This window comes from Cheilinus undulatus, linkage group 1 (genome assembly GCF_018320785.1).
Source record: "Cheilinus undulatus linkage group 1, ASM1832078v1, whole genome shotgun sequence".
Classification (NCBI taxonomy): domain Eukaryota; kingdom Metazoa; phylum Chordata; class Actinopteri; order Labriformes; family Labridae; genus Cheilinus; species Cheilinus undulatus.
Window position 1 is genome coordinate 35,160,039 of NC_054865.1, and position 24,999 is coordinate 35,185,037.

At 37.9% G+C, this 24,999-nt stretch overlaps 2 protein-coding genes across 4 annotated transcripts in view; both read right to left on the reverse strand.

The window, feature by feature from the left end:
- The window catches only part of cgnl1 (cingulin-like 1), a 37,595-nt gene extending 34,539 nt beyond the window's left edge, over positions 1-3,056 (reverse strand). For both annotated transcript variants that reach the window (XM_041783611.1, XM_041783604.1), the window contains exon 1: positions 2,904-3,056. The gene's annotated coding sequence lies outside the window, so the exon portion shown is untranslated. The remainder of the gene's footprint in view (positions 1-2,903) is intronic.
- A 7,775-nt stretch (positions 3,057-10,831) lies between these two features.
- The window catches only part of tcf12 (transcription factor 12), a 100,769-nt gene continuing 86,601 nt past the window's right edge, over positions 10,832-24,999 (reverse strand). For both annotated transcript variants that reach the window (XM_041783221.1, XM_041783229.1), the window contains exons 14-20: positions 24,685-24,758; positions 20,872-21,063; positions 17,249-17,363; positions 16,985-17,147; positions 15,983-16,212; positions 14,717-14,870; positions 10,832-13,274 (exon numbers count right to left, since the gene is read on the reverse strand). In XM_041783221.1, coding sequence (XP_041639155.1) covers positions 14,728-14,870; positions 15,983-16,212; positions 16,985-17,147; positions 17,249-17,363; positions 20,872-21,063; positions 24,685-24,758 — 917 coding nt within the window. In that variant the 3' untranslated portion in view covers positions 10,832-13,274; positions 14,717-14,727. The remainder of the gene's footprint in view (positions 13,275-14,716; positions 14,871-15,982; positions 16,213-16,984; positions 17,148-17,248; positions 17,364-20,871; positions 21,064-24,684; positions 24,759-24,999) is intronic.

Genomic DNA, 24,999 nt, shown 5'->3' on the forward strand with positions numbered 1-24,999 from the left:
GAAGTATACTCGCATTTAATGGAAACAACAGATTATGGACAAATTTAAGTTTAGGATAAGTTCAACATTATAAAGGGCTGAGAAATAATATATGTACCTTGTGAAAATCTGCCATATATTATACACACATAATGAATAACGTAGTAATGTGGTGTTTATGAACGAGCCGGTTCCATGAGCTGACTCTTTCATGTGAACAATAAGATCTGGATCCCATTTGAGAGCCGTTTAATACCATTATTACTACAATGTCTCTCTGTGCCTGTGTGTTATGTGATTGATTAGTAGGGATGATCTTTTCTTCACATTACTCTACCTTAAGAACAGCACACATTAAGAACTCCTGCTTGATGGTGTAATATTAATGTTTTATATCAGCTGTGTCATACAGCCCAGCCAATGAGCAGATTTCATCTGACCACATGAAAATATGTAATTGATTTTCAAAATAAAAACAATTACATATTTTCATCCATTTCAAAAATTAAACATAGTTGGAGTAAAACACCAGCATAAATATCCATCATATGTTATGTGGTCCAATTAAGCCAAACTGGTACTAGAATGAAGGATAGCCTGACAGAGTATAAAATCACATGTGCCTTGATAAGAGATTTCAAGTTTGTCCTCTTAATGTTAGTTAGTAAAGGTTGTAAAATACCCAATTCTGTATGCTTCCTGACAAATATTTGTTGTCTGCTGCATAAAATTTCCATCTGCTGTCTGAAAGACTAATATTATATAAATCCAGGCATGCTACTGTAATTTTATAATGCAGTGTTTCTCACACAGACGATACTTGGGTGAGCCACCCAGGTATATTTGCAGTAACCTAAGCATAACTGTGGACCATTATTTTTTCTTAGGGATGCAAAATATTATCTGCCTGATATCACTATTGGCAGATATCAAAATTTCTGCTGATATTTACATCCGATATTTTGGCCTCGATATCAGCATATATCAACTGTAAAATTTGGCCATATGTATTCTGGTAAATTAGTGGAGTTTTAGGCTGGACCAACAGACCAATGTAAGTTGAGATATTTTTCTTTATTCATTCTCATTCTTTAAACTTTAAAATGTGTTGTAAGAAAAAAAGTGAATTTTTTGTTATGTAAAACACATTTAAAAATCTGTATTGACATCGGTATTGGCTAAAATCAATTTGTAAATACTGGCATATCGTAAAATAACAATATCAATATCATGCATCCCTACTTTTTCTTCATTTTAAGTCAGTATATCATCAGCGTCCATGGACGGTGGAGAGGTGTACACTAGTAAATCTCTCCAGTAAATGCATGTGACATCTCATTTCTTTCAGAAATTAACCTTCTTATATCATTATTTAAACATTTTTTGGAGCTACTCGCTGCCGTTTTGATCCTGTACTGCTGCACTCTCATGGCTGACATTGCTTCTTTAAAACATTTCTGTCCTATCTTTACCAATATGGGTATGTGCAATAAACATGGGCTGTTTGTCCTCATTGGTAGATGTGTCTTTATTGGTATGTGCTAATCCGTGTCCCTGCCTATTTTGTGTACAGGGGGATTTTTGTGCTTAATGCTCAAATTTATTATTATTATGGTGATGCCAGCTGAATGTGTGGAGCACTCAGAGTCCAAGGCAAATTTCCCCCAGGGAGCAATAAAGTGTATCGTATCGTGCAATGTGCTACCTCATCAATAATTAGCTTTCACACATGTAACTCAATTGCAATGAGTAATGTTATCTGGTTTTCTTAATACAAATTGCTGCTGGTGAATACAATGAAAAGAGTAGAAGCCCCCCCCCCCCAAAAAAAATAAAACTTCTCAAAGCTTAACATGAGGAATAATCTGTCTCAGCTTAACATTAACAATTAAAAGTCACTGAAGAATATTGTGATTGGCTATCAGAATTAACCTCACACCCTTCATAGACAACACAGCAGGGACAGGTGTGTAAAGTGTCCTTGTCCAGCAGGAAAAGTGCTGTACAGATGAGATGTTAACTGAAGGCCACACAATGAACTCTTTCATCCTTAGTGTCACATGTATCCAAAACACAAGCTCTCCAACAAGTGTGCAGCTTTCTTCCTGTCATTGAATTTTTGTCCCTTGAAAAGGAGGAAACCCAAACTGAGATGCCCCACTGCCCTTCCTACTGGCCATGCTGTCTTCACTGACCCCCTGTGCTGCAGAACAGAGAGGTCAACACAGAGCACAGGTTAGATGTCAAGGCCCTGTCTTTGATCTGTGCTGAGGGTAGACTGAGTCAAGATTTAACAAAGCAGATTTTTATCTCCTCAAGAGAACTCATTAGTTGTCTGTGTCACAGAGGGTTCTGACACAGCTGCACTGACTCACATGACTATATGAGGAAAACAATCAGTCTAGAGCTGCATTAATGCAAAAGCTGAAGGGACATTAAAAACAGCGAGGATTTACACTGTGGGAAATATTATTAAGTTACGTAACGTGAATGGGAGTTCACTAATCTGGAGCAGTCAGGTAAATGCAACGTGAGCGTACAGCAGCTACTGTAAACACAATTAAATCATAGCACTCAATGATAATGTAAATAAAAGATTGCAAAGAGAGCTTTAGAGTTCAATCTTAAAGTTATTTAGCTGGGTCTGAATGAGAAATGATGGCAGTTTGAGTTAACGCCGAAACTTTACATCGCTGCTGGGTGCAACAGGTGGCATGAAACAAATCACAAGTCTGAGAATCACTGTATAAGTTAAGCTAGCTTTTTCTTTAACTTTTCCTTCATTACACCACATAGTGAAGCAATGAGGGCTGGTTGAGAAAGGTTAAATATATATTTATGTCGTTAGTTTTTTCGCTACTTCTTCAGTTAAAGATTCTACATCAGCCTCCAACGACCATTGTTAGCTCGTTAAAGTTACTCACCGGTGTCGTTTTTCTCCCTTGTCCAGTTATTGTACTTCTGAAAAGTTTGTTTGAACGGGTTTGCACGAAAGATAAACGGGTAAGCAAAGTACCCACACCACTTCTTGCGAACTTATTAAGCCTTGTGTTGTTTTCTAGGGAGAGAGGAGGACAGTTTGAGAAGGACGTCCGACCCTCCGGGCCGCTCCGCCTACTGAATCAAGCGCACAAACCCGCCCACCCACCCAAAAAAACCACTCTGCTGGTCCAGGAGCAGATTTGAAAACACAGATACTTTGGCAGGCCGCTTTCCCATTTTCTCTCGGGTTTGACTGCCCCACATTGGCTCGGATCACCTCTGTCGGATACTGAGAGGCTCTGAAAGCTGCGGGAAGAAGTGAAAGCTGGGACAGGCTCCCTCATTGTAAAGTTCTCTCTCATATTAGCGTCAAACATCCTTTCTTTATCTTCAAGTACTTATGAACTTCAAAGCCTGTAGACACGTTTAAAATGAACCTAAATTAGATAAATGAATGAATAAAATATACAAAGAATATAACTGAATAATGAGTTCTGGGTCATAATTCTGGTGAAAAAGTCAGTGGTGGACCAACTATAGTAATTCTGCTGGAGAAATGCTGATATCTACAAAGTAAGCCAAAAACACCCGACCGAAAAATGTGATAAATATTTGGAGTTACACAATTAAGGCTTGAATCAATTATAAAAGGCTCAGCCTGATGTATTATAAATCTTGCTGTGTTTTTAATTACACGATTCATGGCAGCAATTTGAAGCTGCATGTCTTTAAAAACCGAGAGCGTCATCTAGTGGATAGTCAGCTGACCTGAGTGTGGACACTTGATGAGAACTTGTGATGATGCCTGTGTACGCATGCTCAGTCTATCACAGTCTAGTTCCCTACCAGTGACAACTTACACGATGCACAATGGAATTTTGCATCATAAAGTACAGCCCTGAGAGTAAAGGTACAGTGCTGAGTGGGATAGGGACACGTTGAAAAATGTTCTTGAGGGTGTGTTATTTTAAAAGTAAAGCGTCTGTGGTGCACATTAAAGAGGAAGTGCAAGACTAAGCAAACAGTGTTAGTAGTGATAAATAAGATGGCTAAAAGTAGGTAGCAGCAGGAGTATAGGCTAGGCCTATATAAAGCATGTGCATATAAAATATCTGATAAAACAACCCAAAAAGGATTATATTTAAAGGGAATCCTGCTTATTAGGACACACTGACCCTATTAAGTTAGCATTAGTGCTGAGGATTTATCGAGATTAAATAAAGGTTGAATGAATGTTGCTCACAGAAATGCACTACATTCCTATATTTTGAGACAATGTAATAAAAGAGATTTACAAATAGTTGTGCAGTGCATTCTGGGTAGTGGTTTTATTTATTTCTAATTTGCATTTTAAGAAGTTGTTTATTATTACAGTGCAAAAGACAGAGAAAATAATACACAGAGAACACACAATGACCTTATCAAAAAATCTTAAAAAAGAAAAACAAACAAAAACAAACTTGACAGAGTAAACAACTGACAAAGAAAGAAACAGAAAGGAAAAAGAAGTTAACATGTGATTGCAGTTTCAGTTGATCTAATAGGTCATAGAGTGTACAACATCTAGCTAATCTGATTCATCTAGGTGTAGAGGTACTATGTTATAAGTGTATGTGTGATAGGCAAGTACCCTACAATTTTTTTTTTTGCCCTGATGCTACAGTCAAAAAATACATTTTTATTCTTATTAATCTACCTTCAGTATCCCAGCATGACAAAATGAAAGAAGAATTTAAAAAATACCAGTTAATTAGAAATAAAGTGAAGTATCACATAAGTATTCAGATCCTTTGCAAAAATGCTTGAACTTTAGCTCAGGTTCCTCCCATTTCTCTCAACCTTTGCTGAGATGTTTGTACTTCTAGATTGCAGTCCACCTGTGGTAAATTACACTGACCGGACATGATTTGGAAAAACACTCAGCTCTCTACAGAAGGCCTGACAGCTGACAATGCATATCAGAGCAAAAACCAAGTTATAAGGTAAAAGCAACTGTCTGCAGAGCTCAGAGACAGGATTGGTGCAAGGCACCAATCTGGGGAAGGCTACAAAAAATCTGCTGCACTGAAGGTTCCTGAGAGTACAGTGGCCTCCACAATTCCAGTGGAAGAAGTCTGGCACAGACATCTGCATAATACTCTTTATTGAACTAAACCTTAAAAAAGAACATTTTGTTAATATTTGCCTCCATGTAACAATATGAAAAAGTTCTGTTTATCCTACACGCAGTCAGTGAAAGCAGTAATCAAGATTTATTGTGTCATTAAATTAGTCCTTAAATTATCATTGCTGACAATGTCAAAATGTGTAAATCTTTTTTTTGTCAGTTCAGATGATATGAAGTAGGCTACTTAGTGCTGTTTTCTACAATGTGATTTTTCTCATGAATCTATTTTTTTTTAAAAGTTACATACTATCTTACATACTTAGATACTGGAAAGATATTAAAACAATAACAACATAAAAATTTTGCATACATTTTACTGCACCAACAACAACAACAACAATAATAATAATAATAATAATAATAATAATAATAATAATATATATATATATATATATATATATATATATATATATATATATATAAATATGTGTATATATATATGTATATATATATATATATATATATATATATATATATATATATATATATATATACACACACACACACTGTACACTCCCTTCCAAAAGTATGGAACGTTGAGGCCATCTCCTTTATTTTTGATGTAGACTAAAAACATTTGGGTTTGATATCAAAAGATGAATATGAGAAAATAGATCAACATTTCAGCTTTTATTTCCAGGTATTTACACCTGGATCTGATAAACAACTTAGAAGATAGCACCTTTGTTTGAACCCACCCATTCTTCATGTGAGCAAAAGTGTTGGAACATGTGGCTGACAGGTGTGTCCAGTGACACTGATTATTCACACATAAATAGCACTGAATGTTTACGCTCAGTTTCAGATTTGGGTTTTGCCTGTGCAGACTGTATTTATAGTTAGACGTGTAACCAACATGAAACCAGAGAGCTGTCTATGGGTGAAAAACAAGCAACCATGAAGCTGAGAAAAGATAGAAAATCAGTCAGAGCCATTGCACAAATATTGCCCATAGCCCGTAAAACCATTAGGAATGTCCTAGAGAAGAAAGACACCACTGATGTACTCCGTTACAGAGGTTTGACCAGGTAGACTAGGGAAAACAGCAGCAGCTGACAACAGAAACATTGTGAGAGCTGTATAGAAAGAACCTAAAACAACTGTTAGTGACATCAGCAACAACCTCCAGAGGGCAGGAGTAACGCTATCACCATCTACTGTTCACAGAAGACTTCATGAACAAAAGAACAGAGACTATACCAGAAGATACAAACCACTTATTAGCAAGAAGAACGGGAAAGCCAGGCTGGAATTTTCCAAAAAGTACAGATGAGCCTCAAAATCACCAAAAACCTTGCATGGCTTCTTCTGGGACTGGCTCATTAATTTTCATTGATGATGTAACACATGATGGCGGCAGCAAAATAAACTCACAAGTCTACAGAAACATTTTGTCTGCCAATTAAAGGAAAGATGCAACCAAACTGATTGGGAGATAATCATGCAGCAAGATAATGACCCAAAGCATACCGCAAAAACAACAAAGGAGTTCATCAGTGGCAAGAAGTGGAAGTAAATCCCGAGACTTAAACTCTATAGAGCATGAATTTTACCTGCTGAAGAGGAAACTGAAAGGAGTAACTCCCCCCCAAAAAAAACAACTTAAAGAGGCAGCAGTGAAAGCCTGGAAAAGCATCACAAAAGAAGAATGCAAAAGTTTGGTGATGTCAGTGGGTCACAGACTTGATGCAGGTATTGCAGGCAAATTATTAATAACTAAATATCAAGTCTTATTCACTTAAATCTATCAAGTTTATCCATTCAGATACTTTTGCTCACCTAAAGAAGTAGTGTTCAATTACAAATAATGTTATCTTTTAAGTTGTTTATCAGATCCAGATGTAAATACCTGGAAATAAACGCTGAAATGTTGCTCTCTTGCTTCATTGATGTTGCTGGGATTTAAAATGTTTGAATTAAATTTGTACATGGTGCAGACAAAATGTTATGCAATGTAATAGACTTGGAAGATTTAAAGTAATGATAAACCCTGGGCTGTTCTAATAAACCTCATCTCTACAACACAAACTACATTAAGCTGAGGTCTGGCTGCCCCTGCGTCTTTGTAGTGTCCCCCTGTCCTGTTTATGTTTGTGTCCACAGAGAAGTCCTCCCAGCTCCACAGCCTTTTATCTGAGCTCCATGCCTCTGTGTTGGGTTACAGCAGCGCACAATGAGCACTCTGTTCTCCGCTGAGGTGCCACAGCTGGGACCTCTGGGCATGCTCAGTGCACCACTCAGTCTGATCCCGATTATGAGAGGTACTGCAGGCCTTACAAAGGCAACACAACCAAACTATCCTGTACCAGAAAAGCCTGTCATCGAGGCACTTTAGCTCATTCAAGTTTGGTTTCACATATGATGTTTGCAGATACTGAGACAGTGGGTGAGATTTCTGGATGGATATGAAGAAGCTTCCTTCCTGGTAGCAGGGTGTGATGATAACTATTTGTAGTCGAGTAGAGTCCAAGACAAAGTAATCATGGGCTTTTATAAGCAATGGCAGCTTCAGTCTGTAAGGTCAGGAATCCAACAGGTGAATAACGGCATATTCAACAGTTTCTTCCTCTTTAAGCGCTAAGTTAAGCCTTTGGATTAACTAAACATGGAGAAATCTACTGGAGATGCAACAAATTATCAGCATGATAATGGTATCAGCAGATGTCTGCAAAAGTTATATATCTGTATTGGCAGCTGTAAAAGTTTAATTTGAAAATATAAAACCTTAAAAAAGTAAAATGTTGACCTCAGAAATTATCCCAACTCTCATACAGTAGGCTTTAAAAGTCAAATTTAATATTGAACCATTATTTTGTCTATATTTTTCTATCCGATGTAGCAAGAAAGAACATGCAAGATAAAAATCAATAATTCTTGAGAAAAAAGACAGAACATACTCCGAACTTGACTTTGTACTTTAATTTTACTTTAATAATTTGAATTGGATGTTTTTGTAGGCTGAGGTCTTAACTAGAAGTTGTGTATGGAAAAAGAAAGAAAGTAATCCAGCATTTTTTCCCAAAATATAATTAGTTTTTTGCCAATTATACCTTTTTTATCATCTCTGTCAGACACACTAAAATATATCTAATATCTATTTATGAATTCAAGAATGAATATGATTGTCACATTTTCTGTTGATGAATATTGGTATTTGGTAATAATATTTAAAAATAAAATGCAAATTTCATTTGTTTTTTTAGTTTTTACTCATCTGAAGTATTTTATTTCTGAATTTCACACAATTCTTACTTTTTCTTTAATATTAACCATATTTAATTAACCTATTTAAATAAATTAGTTAATATTGCATGAAGATTATTTGGTATTTTAACAAATAATTATAATTCCATGAAGAGGGGATAATACATTTTTCTTGTAAAATGACGAGTATTTGAAGGAGTTGACAAGGGGTACAAGAGTGATGGCTTAAACTAGTTTTTTAACCTAAATGATTATCTTGACTACAGGTAAAGAAAAAATATGAAAATAAAAGGTTAAATCAAGCTCTCTACATGGTCTGATAAATAAATACATTTAATTAAAATTTTCTAGTAATTATGGGATTATTTGCAGCTCTCGCGAAGGTATTTTTTGAGCATATTGGCTTATTGGTTGAGCAGGGTTTAGTAACACTGCTTTAAAGTGTGTTAAAAGGACTTGAGTTTGAAGTCTGAGTGAGAGCTTGTTTAGTTTTAAGACTTTTAAGAAGAATGTGTTTTTTCAGGCACCTTGTCAGGACTGTGTCAGGGAACTACTCTGAAAACCTGCTTTATTAGGAGATGTTTTTTAATGTCAAAGCTTCATTAAAAGGGGCATAATTTTAATTTAGTAAACTGCAGCACTCACCTTGTCAGCAGTTTGTTACGGTGCTGTTTGTGGCTCTCAAAGATGTATATGAAGCTTGATTTAACTTATACCGTTAAAAATACATTTAATATTCATGTAATCCAATGAAATTACTCTGATGGTTTTTAATGACTTAATGTCAGTATTTGAAAATACATCTTTCATCTGTAGTAGAATCAAATGTTTGTTCATTTTATGAGTATCTGAAACAGATTTGTCACAATAAAAGGAACAGGTCAAGTCTAGTACAGAGGAGACTCGGTGCTCTTATGGTAGAAAATAATGTTCTCAACGCTCCTTCTCTACGCCTTTCTTTGCTACTTCTTCCAATATTTAATAGGTCCAAAAAATATTAGTGACAGGCTCTAAAAAAACACATACTTAGACATTGATCCCGTTTTAACTCATACGATTTATAAGTGTGTTGTCATCGTTGTTGGGCTTAAGACCCTGTAGACACAAAAATTAGAAACACTCTGTTCTGGTGAACAGGTGAACGACAGCTCCCAGGAATTAACCTTGACACAGCAGCAAAGTGCATAAATGTTATAATCCATCAAGGGAAGCTAGAGCAGTTTGTATTTTGTAGACCCAACATACTTTGCAGGCTGAATGTGAAGAAAATATTGTACTATAAATTTAATGTAGCACTGTATAAGACAAGTATTTTGTAGAACATTTCTAGATTTTTCCTGGAAAGAAGTGTAAGGAAACAGCTGAAGAAAAATCAGAGTTTAAGAGGCCTGTTCAGTACAGCTTACACTCTGAGAGCAGCAGAGCGTTGGATGATCTCAGTGTACAGAGCAGGAGGAGCAGCAGGCTCTCTGGTCGAGCTTCAAGGATGTGAGCCAAGGACTTTCTGTCTGCTGGCCCAGCAGCCATGACAGGAAGTCAGCCTTCAAACCCGGTGGTCCCACTCCTACAGAACACATGCACAACCACCACCTCCTCCACCAGCAGCAGCCACACAACACCCTCACACGGTCTGCTTGTCCCTGCAGAAAATAATCCAAAGATGACAGGCATGATTTACGTTGCATCACTGAGTTTACCGCCATCAGGAGAGCAGTCAGCAGTTTTTTTCCCAGCATCACCTCGGTCAGAAAACTGAACGAAGGATCAGACCACTCAGGTTGTGATGAGGGCTCACATGATTGCATCTGCATGAGGGTAATTCTGTGCAGATGTTTGAGATTTAAAGCACTTTTGGGATTTATTAAGTCCCAGCCAGCCCTTCCTGCAAAAACATATATTATAAAATTAAGGTTTGGTGGCTTTTTAATTCAATAGAGAAAACATTGGTGTTTAAAGTCAGTCAGAGCAGTAGCATGAATTGCAATTATTTCTTCTTTGATCTTTTACCTATTTTGTATTATTATTTTTTTCATTTATTATTAAATGATGCATGTCTAAATGTTATTCATTCATATTTAATTGATGTATTAAAAGCATTTATTCTAAAATGTATACCCTGCTGATAGTTTTTCATATAAATCTCCTTAACTGTGAGTGTTCAAAAACAGAATAGGAGCACAGCACATGTAAAGTACGCTGCTATCACACTTTATTAAAAATAGAAACATATATTCATAGCACTTTCCATACAGACTAAAATGGTCCACTGGTAGTATTTTTCAAAAGTGAGTTACATACTATAAAACACTCATTTGGCCTAAATCCACTGTAGAAATGTCTTAAAAAACAAAAACATATTACTCCAAGTATTTCTGAGCTCATCCTACCTCATCCTTTTTGTGCCTTTTTAACAAAATAAAATGTCATGGAGAGGAGAGAATATGGACATGAAGACGAGAAAGAAACGGTGAGAGAAAAAAAAATGCACATACAATTGAGTTTAAAAAAAGATGGCACATTTATTGCAACATAAATGTTATATACATTGAGTTTTTTTCTGTTGAAAAAGACAGAAAATTCAAATTCCCGTTGCTGCAGTTTTGTGCTGTATGCATCGACAATACGATTTCGTTTGACACAAAAAGAAAATTTTTCATCAATCAACAATGATGAGACCAGAGAAAAACATCCAGGTCTCACTTTTAGTAATCTGGAGCTCGTACGAAGCCTTTTGAAGTCTACGAGTGACATTTCAGCCATGTACTTGAGATGTAAATTTCCTGTAATAATGGACAGGTTATCATAAGTAACCGTACATTTTACTATCTAATATAGTAAAATAAAGTAAGAAACTTTTTCCTCAAAACTTTGCTTTCAAAAATCTAGAAAGAGTAATATTTAGAATTCAAGAAATATTCTTACAGTATTATTGTATAAAAGACTAACTACAGTGAAAAATAAGCCAAATGTTTTTTTTTTCCTTTTGACTTCCTTTTTTTCTTCATATATTGTACAAGGGAAAGCATCTGGGAATACAGCAAAGTCTAACTTGGCAAACAGAGGAGCAAAGAATTATAGGAAGAATAGGAAATTAAAAAAGGAAGGAAAGAGAGCAGGAAGTGGCGTACATTATACCCTCAATCAAAGTTTGCTGACATGAATACAAGCCCATAAATACTGAAATGAAGAACAAGGCCACATTCAGTCAGAGCATACACAAAACCCCTGTAGGATTTTAGAGGTCAAATGGTAAATCTTTGATGTAAACTCTTTGTGTGGCATTGTTTTTGTTAATTTAAGTCCCTTTATTGTTGAGGAAAGTCCTTCTGAATGCGCCAGCCTTGTTTGAGGTGTAGGTAATGAGAGACGACAATATACAAAGAAATAAATGGAATATAAAGCAAGTCTTAAGACCAAAGACTTCATAAAAGGAGAAACGTAAAGCATGCACACTGAGAGGGAACACAAAATAAAGCCATGACCATGAAACATAAAGGTAAATCCCAGTTTTGTTCATTATTCTGCTACAGTTCTATGATGTCCAACTAAGTCTGTGAAGTATTGAGTCAGGCTGAGTGTTTGGTTGAAAAATAACTTAGAACATATTCTCTCCTCTTACTGAAAATGGACACTGTAATGCTGGAAGTGTATAGAAAGGACTTGTTACATCACAAAGAAGCATAACTAAAGAATAACTGTGTTTTAAATTAAATGTTTAGCGATATGACGAGAGAGGAAATAAAGTTGTGTTCATCAGGCCAGGAGAAAAGGTGGTCGTCGTTTGATTTTAACTACATCTTCATAAAGCAGTCTCTGATTAGCTGGTGGCGAGAAAGGTACAAAAAATAGAAAAGAAAAAGCCACTTCTGTGCTGACGTCAGGAGGAGCGAGTAACTGTCAGGATGCTAATCAAAGACAAAAAAAAAAAGTCACTGCTTACGTTTAACACTATATGGCAAAGGAGGGCAACAACTTCCCCTTTTTCCTTTAGTTAAGACACTAAAAACTGCAGGGAATGCTAAGGTTTGCAAGTAGATTGCTCTCTGTAATTTCACTGCTCACTACCGAGGAGAAAAAAAAAAATCTGAGCTTTCAGTAAACCTAGAGTTTGCCGTTCGCCTGTCACCTTTGTATAAATATTGTTGCTTATGTAGTCGGCCTGACAGCTGGACAGAAACTGATCTAAACTACAGAGAAACAAACATAGGTAGTTTTGGTTACGCATGTGGCCAGTGGCAGATTTATAAAATATAAATATAAATAATATATAATCTTTGTTTTTCAAACATGGGGCGCTTTTATGTCTTCTTTTCTAACAGCTAATGATGCTTTCAGTTGGGTATAAATATAACTCTAAACTGGCCAATAAATTAATCTTCTCAGTGCCCAAATATTTTCCCCTCATCTCGAGACTTGCCAAAGATTGCGTGGGGTGGAGTGCTCAGTTTTAATGGTGACACTGGCAAACAATAGATCAACTGAAAAGCTACATACTTCTCTTTGAATTTGCTTAACTTTCCCTTTAGACATACACTTTATAGCTCAATAACATAATAAATAGAAAAAAAAGAAAGACAAAAAAATTGCTGTTACAATGCATTCGTCAATTCAGTTTAGGCACAAGGCAATTTCCACATACGGTTGGAGGAGATTGCAAAGTCTCTGATTGTTCAGAAGCGACACACTTCTTACAGACAGTGATATGTGCTGAAGGTTTTCATTTACTTCTTCGGGGGGAGAAATTTGCAGATGGAAACTGGTCACAGGGATCTGGACGCTCTGTTTCTTCTTCAATCGTAGGATTGGATTGTGTGAGTCACGTAGTTTTTCCTTCAAGTGGTCTATCTCCTCCAATTGGTGTCACAAACTGAGAGTCCTGTATGTCACTGGGAAGCAAGAACGCCGACTCAAACGGGACAGAAATGATCTGGATCACTTTGATCTGGAGAGAGAGGGAGAGAAGAAAAGATCAGAGGTGCACTTGAAAAATTACACATGATGCAAAACTGAAAATGTGTGCAATTTTATAATCAAGGTTTAAATTAAGGCTATGATTCCATGAGTGTTGTACTTATAAAATATGGTCCTCATTTAGTCAGCAAATCACTTGACTGATCATAGACATTTCTGCACATTTTATTGCAGCAATACAACATTTCTCTAAGGTCAAGATGCGTGAAATAAATCTTCAGCTTTCTTGGTCTATAATGTTTATATTTGGATTTTAGACAGCTGCTTAGAGTGGTGGTTCCCAGACTTTTGAGCCTGTGACCCCTAAAATAACATTGCCAGAGACCAGGGACCCAAAACATTTTTATTGTTGTCATTGTCATTGTTGAATTAGGGGGGTGGGGTAATTCCCCATTGAGATCTGCTGCTTTATTTGCCCTGCACAAATTAAAACCAAGTCAAACTGATCACTTTAAATCTTGTTAAATATCCCTTTAAATCTTGTTAAATATCCCTTTATTTTTTAGAAAGCATCCAGGACTACCCTTTAGTGTCTCATGACCCCCACTTTGAGAACCAATGGATTAGACAACAAAAAAATGAAGAAAAGACCCTTGAATTTAGGAAATTGAGAGGGTTGCTGATTTCTTTGACCATACTGTATATTGCTGATTGCGAAGAAAGCCAGCAGAGGCGGGTAGAAAGGGATGACTGAATTTGAGTTATGTCCGTTTTTAATGGTTAACCCTTTATCAGGTGAGTGACTGAGCCTCCGTGACGACACTTGCCCATCTTTCATTCATACTACAATCAAAATATTAACAGAAGTTAAGAACTGTTTGTTCATATAGCACTTCTGAATATCAAAAATATCTGGATCTAAGAAGAACTGAAAAATTAGGGCAAGAAGGACAAGGAGCAAAAGAACTGAAAGAAGAAAATCATGTCCAAAAATTAAGAAAACCCCCCACTGCAAACATTAAATTCAAACAGTAAATAAAAAGCAGTGAGATAAAATGAAACTAAATAATATACAGTAGTCATACTGTATATTGCCTTTGTGAAGACAATATATAACCAAAAGACTATGCTTTTGAAAGGAGACAATTACATGAAGTAATTTTAACAAAAAAGAATATAAAAGACAGTTCACATTATTTCAAAGGCCAATACAGAAAAGTGCCCTTTTAGCTGAAATCTGAACAAATGAATAGAGTTTCTACATCTAATGTGAAGAAGCAGCTGGTGGCATAATCAGGGGCCTGCAACTAAAAAGAAATGTCACTTTCTATAATCATGGGGGATGACTAGGAGGAACTGCTCAGAAGATATGAGTGGTCTTGCAGAGGTAAAGGATATTACAGGGTAAATAAGAGATCCAATACAATGATCAGTTGGCTTAACTGCCTGTTTAAAAATGAGAGTTGAGAGTACCTGTCTGCTTCTCAGAGGTGGCCCATGGGGTTGGATGTGTCAGTCAGGCCTGGATGAACCCCTGTGTGAGCTTGTTGAGTGTCACCAGAGCCCCCAGACACCTTCTCCTCCTCCCTCCTCTTAAGGCAGGCTGCTTTGGGGTTCAGATTCCGCTCTGTGGGTTCAGACGGACATCAGTCAATATTTAAAGCTACTTTATTGAAATGTCTTTGAGAAAAAGAAAAAAACAAATGTGAGCTCTGACGAGTTCATTTCAGTTTGTCAGACCACATCTTGAGTACTTTTTAGTTTATAAATAAAATACCACAGCAAACAAGAATGTCAAAGCCAGTCTACTATCACTGTTGACTTGAACAGCTTCCCAGTATTTTCTCTGCTGGCTGATATTTTGGCAGAGGCTCCTTATTTGGCAGCTCTGCCAGTGAAATAACTTCCTATAAATCTTACTGCAGCTCTGTTTACTTCAGTCCTCCTTTAAAGGGATACTTCATCATTTTGGCAAATTTGCCCATTGCCATAATTCCTATAGTCTTAGTAAGAGGTTCGTTTCCTTTAGTTGTCGGTGCAAGCTGTTTCTGGATCTGGGAGGGCCGATATACCAGCTGCACAGCTAACGCTATGGAAGCAGACGGTATTTTTTGCTTTCCCTCATCAAACTCATCAAACACACAATCCAACAACTCCAAAACACTCTCGTGGACAAGTTGTGACCTGCACATTCACCACGCTATGAAATAATAATGCATAATTATGTAACATTACGACACATGAAGCAAATACTCTGAACTATTTCTTGAGTGAACCACTGGGCAGAGTGACACAGTGCAGTAGCCATGTCTGGAGTGTAGTTCCGGCTTTGCATTCGACTTTAAAACATCTCTGTCTCGTAATGTTCCACGATTATTTCATAGCGTGGTGAATGTACAGGTCACGACTTGTCCACTGCAGTGTTTTGGAGTTGTTGGATTGTGTATCTGATGAGTTTGATGAGGGAAAGCAAAAAATACCATCTGCTTCCATAGCGTTAGCTATACAGCTGGTATATCGGTCCTCCCAGATCCAGAAACAGCTTGCACCGACAACTAAAGGAAACAAACCTCTTACTAAGACTATAGGAATTATGGCAATGGGCAAATTTGCCAAAATGTTGAAGTATCCCTTTAACATCTCGATATTTAAAGCCTCTTCTCTACATGTGACATTAAAATAAAATCACCATTGGGAGACAGAGATCCTTTATCTATTTGATGTATCCCTAGCACTGACCTCTGACTTGCTGCTCTAAGTTGAGTATGACGGCCACAGCCTGGTGGAGGATGAGAAGTTTGGTCTGAGGCTTCTCGCTCTTCAGGTGAAGCTGACACATACGACCGAGCTCTTTGAAGGCCTCATTGATGTCCCGCACCCTTAGGCGCTCGCGTGCGTTGTTGGCCATCCTCCTCTCGCGCTCACGCTCAGCTTTTTGCTCTGGATTCAAGTCCTCATCTTCAGTGATACTGTGGGAGAAGAATACACCAGCAGTCAGACCTGTTACGTTGTTACAGGCACACATTGTCCACCAAACATCGAGCGTTAGTTCAGGCAGGCCACAGGGTTGAGTGCTGCCATAATTGAGATCAGCCGATCTCATGTAAGCCCTCATCAGCTGACGACCAGCAGGTTTGCTTTAAGCACGCTATTGGTTATTGGCACTCAAGCTGCCTTATTTAGACTGCTCTTGCCTGACTACTCTGCGAAATGCTTTTGCAACCCTCCTCCACCCAAGCTCCTCTTTCATTCTGCTTCTGACTTAATCAATGCCATTCTGAAACATCGATGCCTGCCTTTTGGCATAGGAAGAGCAGGAATGTGTGCTGTTCCGGCTTAATGCTTTCCACATAGGCTTGTGGAAGAGCAGGGGGATCCCAGAACAGCCACACTGCCAAACATAAATAACACCATAAGTGCTAATTAATAACTACTAATACAGAAATATTTATAGCCCCAAAACTTGTGTTTCTTGACAAAGTGGTCCAGATATACTTAAAGCACAAGAACAGAAGCCTTAGTTCACGAGAGCAGTTCAGTGTAATGTGAGATTTTACTAGTGACACTGAACTCCATATATCTTTGATAACTGCCCGTATTAAAATTGGCTTTGCTGCCTATTAATTTTATTATAGAAAATTATTTAAAATGCTGTTCTATTCATCTATTTTTTGTTTCTTTTGAAAGGACATGGTACTGACTTTTGGCTTGATAATATAAGGAATTGTTGTGTGTTCTTACCTTGTGCGTGTGCCTGCTCTGGGTGTCCTCATGTCTCTTCTGTCACTGTCATCATCAGACTTATCATCAGCAGTGAGGTCCTCTTGCATCTCATCTTTGTCCTGCTTCTCCACCTTCAGCTCCAGGGTGGCAGGCACCTGGCCAGCCAGGGCTGAAGAAAGACCTGCAAGAGTGAACAAAGGAGGTAAGGCATGGCTGTAGAAAAGCTGCTATGTGCATTCATGATTAAATACCATAGAATGTGTTAATAAGACTGCATCTGACCTCTGAATGCTTCCACTTGGTGGTTGAGTTCTGTGCTGGATGTGGAGCCAGCGCTGGGTAGACCACTGTGGCTGTTGTTTAGGCTGACAGCATCATCAACATGGGCACCACCCTGCTGCAGGACACACAGGAAAGACAGGAAGGTTAAGAGAAGCTGATTTTCTCTGGAGAAGATGAGCTTAAAAAATGGTAAAAGTTTGACAGAAGGCTGAAAAGGTCAAATCTAAAGTGGATAAAATTAGTTTTAGCTGCTATGACAGGACATAGCATAAAACATTAGTAATCAAATTTCAGGTGAAATGCAGATGGGATGTTTTGTAAAATCCAATATAGTTTATGGTAAAATGCATCTATTTTACCATAACCTGACAGCAAACAAGGGAGCGCTTTGGTGATTTGTTTCAGATAAATGTTGTAGAGAGCATTTCAGTCAGTTAAAATTACAAAAAGAACAAAAATTAAAGCATCTTGGATACAATACCCTCATCTAAAAATCCTGTTTGCCTAAACATAAATAAAACTTCCTTATTTGCCACTGTTTGTTACATAATGATTTGCTGCTTACTGCTTTGCATTCTTGAGCTCAGCCCTCTGTAACCACAACTGAGACCACTGTGTCTGTTTCTCATGCCTAAAAGGAGACAAATCCTTCTGTGTTCAGTTTCAAAAGATGTCAAACTAAAGCCACTTCACAGTCTGACCGTTTCCTTGTTTTTCTGTCCACAGTCACAACAAAAAAAAAAAAACTGGTCAACTCCCACCGTGTTGCACCACAAAGTCCCTCCTTCATGAGGTTTACCACATGTTCTTGAGCTTTTTGATTTCCCCTCTGAGAATGAGGGAGAGGAGAGGAAAACGTCAGAGGGTGGAGGGTATTCCCCCCTTTTCTTAAGGAATGTGATCCCGAGTCACTGTTGGCCTCTGTTAACCCCGCCACCACAAGACCCTCCCCTTCCTTAGCGCTACGCTAATCTTTGCTGTGCTCTCAACAGGTGTCCAAACAACTCTTTGTCTGGCAGAGGAGGGAGGCAGGGGGCTCTGGCGAGAAAGAAAGCTGCCATTTTCATGGCTGGGCCTTATTACCATACAGCTGAGGAGGCCATGGGTTCAGACACACGTTTCCAACGATTAAGATTTCCTGGGTTGTTAAAAAGAAGTGATGAAAAGGGGTGGAAGGGGGTGTCGAGGAAAGTAGAAAGCCTGTAGTTAGTCTGGTGAGCTCTGTCTGACGGGACCTCTCCCCACACAGGAAGTGCTGTGTTAGCGCAGACACAGTATGTTCTATCTCACAGTCGCAGTCGGTCAAATCACTGCCACAACCCAGCTCTCTGTAACAAATACATCAAACTGAGCTCCTCTGACAACCACACAGACACTCTTGTTAGGGGGACAAAACACGCTAAAATCCAAGAGTCTCAGCAGCAGCAGAGAGAAAACACTGAGTGACAAAACATACAAAGACAAACAGGGCTACACAACAAACTAGAAACTTTAACAGCCCTTCACATCAAGTCATGTTGGCAAAGGAGACCAGCTCAGAGAGGGCACAACTACAGAGAATCTTTAATGATGATGCAAAAAAGGTGAAATCACACTGGCCCTCATTTATCAAATGTGCGTACACCAGAAATGTGGGTGTATGGTCATTTCAGTGCACGGATCGGTATTTATCAGTCTGAGCGTAGGTGTCGATACCCTCAAATCCCACACCATGTCTGAGCTTGTGTACGCACATTTTTAACTCAGTGTGGACTCGTTGTGTTGAGGTCTGCTGTATACCATAACATCACTTATAAAATATCAGGGGGGATTTAACTAAAACAAATCTGAAGTTACATGTCATGTTTCTGATTCACTTTAATGACTGGCAGAAAAACACATATTTGATTTTTCATTACTTCTCTGACCTGGACATCGACACCGTAATTAAGGGAGGTTTCATTCTCGTACTATGTATCTCCATGTTGTAAACTCTGAAGGCGAGGCCGGGGCGTGTTTAAGTGACGATTGCTTTCAGCTGCCAAATAACCACTCAGTCGTACACTGTTATTGGCCAGATAGGCACGTTTCATAAATCACACATGGACATTGTCATAAGATGATTTCTACACCCCAATCTGTGCTGGTTTCTATGCAAGTTTTATAAATAAGGTGGGTAGGAGGGGGTGTTTCCTGAGTGACATAAACTGTTCAATTATTTGATTTGAAATGGGCATAAGAAAAAAAAACAGTATTAACACTTGATTGTGCATTTGGGAACATGCTGGAATGTGCATGCGTCATGTCTGGTGGATGCCTGATATAACAGGGAAAATACAACACTACTAGAGTCAAAACAATGTTATCAATAAGAAAATAGAAATATAATCAGCCAACATTTCAGTCAGTGATTAATCATTAAAACCAACTTAAAAGCATAAATGAGAGTCATTTTCCAATTTCAGGATTTGCTGCTTTAAAAATGTGATCAAATACGCTAAATACTTTTGGATTGTACTTTTAGGATGTTACTTTTAATTTCACATGGAAATTTAAAATCTGCATGGATCTCAGGTCTGTTTAAAGCTGTGCCAATTGATGTCAATGCCATTGATACAGTTTAATCAGCTATCAAACTTAACACACAGCAAAAGTATGAATTTAAAGCAAAAAAAGAAAAAAATTCAAATTAAACAAATGCTTTCTCATCCAGCATGTGTACATTTTGACGGATGGAAATGGATGGAGGTCTGGGTACAATGACCATGTTTCACACCAAGCTTGCGATCAGCTACACTCAGATTGATTGGTGCCAAATTTGTGGAGAAAAAGCTCTTTTCAGATTCAGAGGGGACATGCTGCAATCACAGGTACAGTGTGAAACATAAATAACAGAAGGTAGACATAAAACCTGACAGCTATTTCTTTTATGCACCCTCTGATTTTAGTCGTTAATGCTTCATATCATTTTCCCAATAATGATCAATGTTTCCTCACATCCTATATTTTCTTGTAACATTCAGGCTTATTCTGGATCTGAAGGTAATTTCTAATTAAGTGCTGATCATAGGAGGATTCTTCAGAAGACTTGAATGAATGAAAGAAAGAAATATTAATCATAAAACAAATAGTTCAATGCCCTAATTGTAATGGTCTATGACTCCCTCAAGGATTTCCAAACACCCTGGATTACAGTTGGACGAGTCGCCCCATTTAATTTCCACTGCAGATGTGTCCAAATCTCTTGGCTCTTTAGCATGAAATAGCTCAGATGGAGGATGGGTGAACACATGATTTATACTGAGACCTGAATTCCTTAAAGAGTTGCAACACAAAAACACATCCTACTCTACAGCACAACTTCACTCCATTATGCCTGTTTTTCTCATTTCTGTGTTACCCCTGCGTACACAGCCACTCTCAGGAGGAGGGGTGAGTCGTAGGCCAGCCATTACACTTATGGAAAATATGTCAGGACAAATTCAACTGCTCCAGAGTGGAAAAGGTCTCATTTTTACATGTAACCTGTTTCGAACGGAGGCTTTTTTTTCAGACGTTTTAGGAATAACATACAAAAGAAACATGTTTTTTTCCTCCTACATACTTCAACACTTCTTCTAAATACTTATGCAAAGTTGTCATACCATTGCTGCTGTCCGACTTGGAACCAATGCAGAGGCAGGGAAGTTTGCTCCAATGGCTGCGATTGGCCCATTTTGCGCCTGTCCCAGCAGACTGTGTAAGTCGCTGGGCAGACTGGCAGTGGAGCCCACAGCATGGTTCCTCAGAACGAGTATTGCATCATCCAGTCTGTCCAGACGATCCTCCATTCGAGACTGGGAGGACCAGAGGGAGAGAGAAGCGGAGGGGTGAGGGAGAGGGAGAGGGAAGAGAAGGACAGAGCAGCTTAGTATAAGCACATAAGGACCAAAAATGAAAACAGTGATTGTATGGAGTGCACTTGAAAAGAAAGAAAACTCATCTGAAACAGAAGATAAAGAAGGCAATTCAAATGCAAGATCAGTTTGTCAGCTGTTTCAGCTTGAGTTGCAAAAGTCGATCACTCATGCTGTTAAACTGAATCATTAATGGAAACCCAACAGGCTCTTGGAGTGCTCAAACAATTAATTCTGACTTCTTACTGCAAACTGGAACAGCTTTAAAGACAACATAACATGGCATTATGGCAACAAAGGCAGTAAAAATGAAAGTGCATTTCATTGTGAGGAATGTAGACTGCAAGCTGAACATGTGAGAGAAAACAAAATGAGGAACGACGTATGAAACACGTAAAGAGTAAAGTCTCCGTCTGAAGAGTACCTCGCAGACATCCTTTAAGAAAGACATGGCATCCTGGAGATGCTCATGTAACTGCTGATGAACTCTGTTTTTCTGGCAAAGTCAAATAAGAATAAGAGAGGATTATGAAGAGAGATCAGTATCTGTAAAAACAGGAAAACACTCTGTGGATAGAGATTGTTTTTTTCTTAAAGACACACACAAGAAGAGCGGGATTTGGAAGCAAGCTCACAGATGCTGACCATTCATTTTGTAAGGATGGAAATGTTTGTTGTTTGCACATTTAGAAACCCTGTTTACACTCTTGCATTTTTCTCATTGTTTTTTAGTTTGGATGAGGTGCTGCACATAGTGCACATGCAGGATCTTAGAATAGTCACAAATGTATATGAAACACCAAATAGCAAGTTTTTGTTATGTTATCCCCCTGTGTTTCCCTCCTGCTTAGTTGGTAAAGGTTGCTTCAGTTTTCACCCTTAGATGGTACAGCTGACATTACTTTGCTTTTCTGTTTTCATAACATCAAACAGTCTCTTTAAATAAGCTAAAGTTAAAGAAGAGAGACACATCTTTACAGGAGTGTTTTGTGGATTATTAAAGCCACTGTAGCTAAAGGAAGCTTCTTTTGGTACTCCACTAATAATATTAATCAACATGTAAGTTATTCTGACTAATCTAGTCCTCAGCTCACAGGCTCAGACAGTTATTAATTTCTGTTTCTGGGACAAACAGGGTTTTCCAAAGTCCAGAGAAGTTTCTGACTCAACCCCAGACTACCGTGTTAAAACACTCAAACACATCCTGAGAAGAAGTCATCATTTGAACTTTACTTCACCGCCTGCCAGAGGAACGATTTATTCATTCACAACTGTAACTGAAAGAAATGTGGAATTCTGGGAGACTGTCTTAAGACTGTTTTCTGTTTTTACAGCTTAGCTTTGAGGAATATCTAGTGATGATAATGGTCACAAAGAATCCCCTTTTTTTCACCTCCAGAAAGAAAATAATGACCACAGCAGAAAACAGTTAATTAATGAGATTAATGAGAAGTTCACAACATGCTTCATCTAACAGATGGTTTAAATTATAAAGAGAAGTGGTATACTATTTTTATCAATCAGTTTATAGATTACTTAAGAAAGACTAACCCATAGTTAATTTTCAGCTGAGACTATAAAATAAAGTTGCATCATTTGCCTGGCACTCTTGACCAGTTTCAGTCTACATATTTTACTTACACAGTTAAAAAATGACTACTACCTTAAACCAGGGTTACACACACCTTCAACTACAATTTAAGGCCTTTTAAAACCTTTTCAGACCTGAACTAAGATAAATTACACATTTTTTTGCACAGCAAACACATATCACTCTGAGTAGGCAGGGTTAAAGCAAACACAAAGGCAGGCAAACACTGTAGAAATGGAATAAAAAAACATACAGTAAATTGGCAAGAAAAAATAGATTTTAAAGAGACATGAGTTTGTCAAATTGTTATCTATAACTTAAGACGTCTCACGGGTAAAATAAGACTTTTAAGGCTTTTTATGGCCTTAAACTTTCTATACCTAATTTGAGTCTTTTCAGGGATCTGTCAAACTTTACTGCAGCTCTGATTGCATAAAAAATCAAATAAACAACAAGGAGATGCAACATTTATTAACTGTCATGTATAATGGTGTTATGCCTAAGTCATGTGAAACAAAATTGGATTTTGCTGCCACTTTACCTGAACCAGCAGTTAAATTTTAAGATGTCTGATATTAATCGAACATCATGTATTGTTATTCCTGCCTGTGTACTTTTGCTCATCTTTTAGGGCAGTGGCTCTCAAATAGTGTGACATGGCACACCGGTGTGCCTTGAGGCAAGTACTATTGTGCCATGGGAATCTGTATTACCCAACTTGATGACTACAATAATACAAAACTAAAGATACTTTTATACATTTTTTAACATGCATTTTTGATACTATGATATTGTTTAAAATGTGAAATATCACATAATATCAAAATATAAAAAACTTTGCCAACCTCTAAAAAACTGTGATTTTGTTTCATAAGTACATAATGGGTACAAAATATTTTGAATTTGCTAGAGCAGATTGCTGTTAATCAACAGCTGTGAATAAGGCAGACATGGCTGAAATGTACACTGAAAAAACATGTATTTTAGTGTGTACATCTATTGATCCCAAATGGTGGATTAAGACATGTTTAGGTGTGTGTTATAGATTTGAACAACCATGCATTATTACTACACCTAAACATCAAGTAAAGATGACATGTTAAAAATGTGATTTTGCATAGATATAGGCACGGTATGCCTTGAGATTTTGGCTTGGTCTAAGGTGAGCCATGACATGAAAAGACAAATCGAGGCTGCAGAAGGAAGGACACATACTCATGGTAATCTTCACTATCCTTTTCAGGATAATTTAGGTACTGAATAGAACTATGTTGTTTTATTTGGTAATTTAATATTAAGTGTGGATAAGAAGCAGCATATTTCTGAAGCTTGTTAAAGAGTTTTAATGGGTAACAAAGCCTATTTATTTTTTTAATATTTTGCAAATTAATAGAAGCTATACAGGGGGTAACCTTTAACAACGGCAAGTGTTTTACTGTGTTTTAAAGCTTTGATTCTGCTTAAATCCCGGTCTGTAAATAGAAACGATTTCTGACGATGTGGAGCAAACATTACATTACATCATGTAAATATTACCTTTCCATGCTTCATTTCTATTTATCATGAAAGCCGTACTTCTGTGCTCTTTAAATTCAATATTTATACCAATGATAATTCCCCAGCCCAGAATGTAAACACATGCATCAGGTAGCGGATGAAAGCTGATCTGTATCGGTGGTCTCTTTGCAGCAGAGGAATCCTGGAGAAGCGGTTCAGCAGACAGCTGCTGTCCCCACATCAGCGGCCCCCTTAACTCCTGACTATACCCCTCCCCCAACTGTCATCCCCATCCTGGCCCACAGAGTAGGGGACAGATGGCGGGCCCCAAGGGACAGGTATTGTTCAGGTTGGTTATTTCTCTGCCCCCACTCTCCTTAGCGAAACATTTGTCAGACAGGAATCTCCCTGTAATGCTAGCTGAGTGTAAAGTGAGCATCCATAATATGGACGGTGGCGGGCGGAGGGCTTACTAGTGAGTGAAGGGAGTTCTCATAATTTGGAGAAGAGGGGGTCTGTCCACTGGTGCGAGGCCACTGATTGGTTCCTGATGAGAGAAGAGGAGATGACAAGAGGTGAGGTCACTAATCGCAATCCTCTGCTTTAGTTTCAACACGTCTGATTGCTGTTTTCCTCTTCCTCTGTCTACACCAACACAAAAGTTATCCGACAAACACAATAACACACAGTCACATCAAACTGACATCCTGATTTTGTATGCTTTCTTGTTGTTCTATACGGGGTATTTTTATCTTTTAGGGGCTAAACTGCATCACTTCCTGATGACT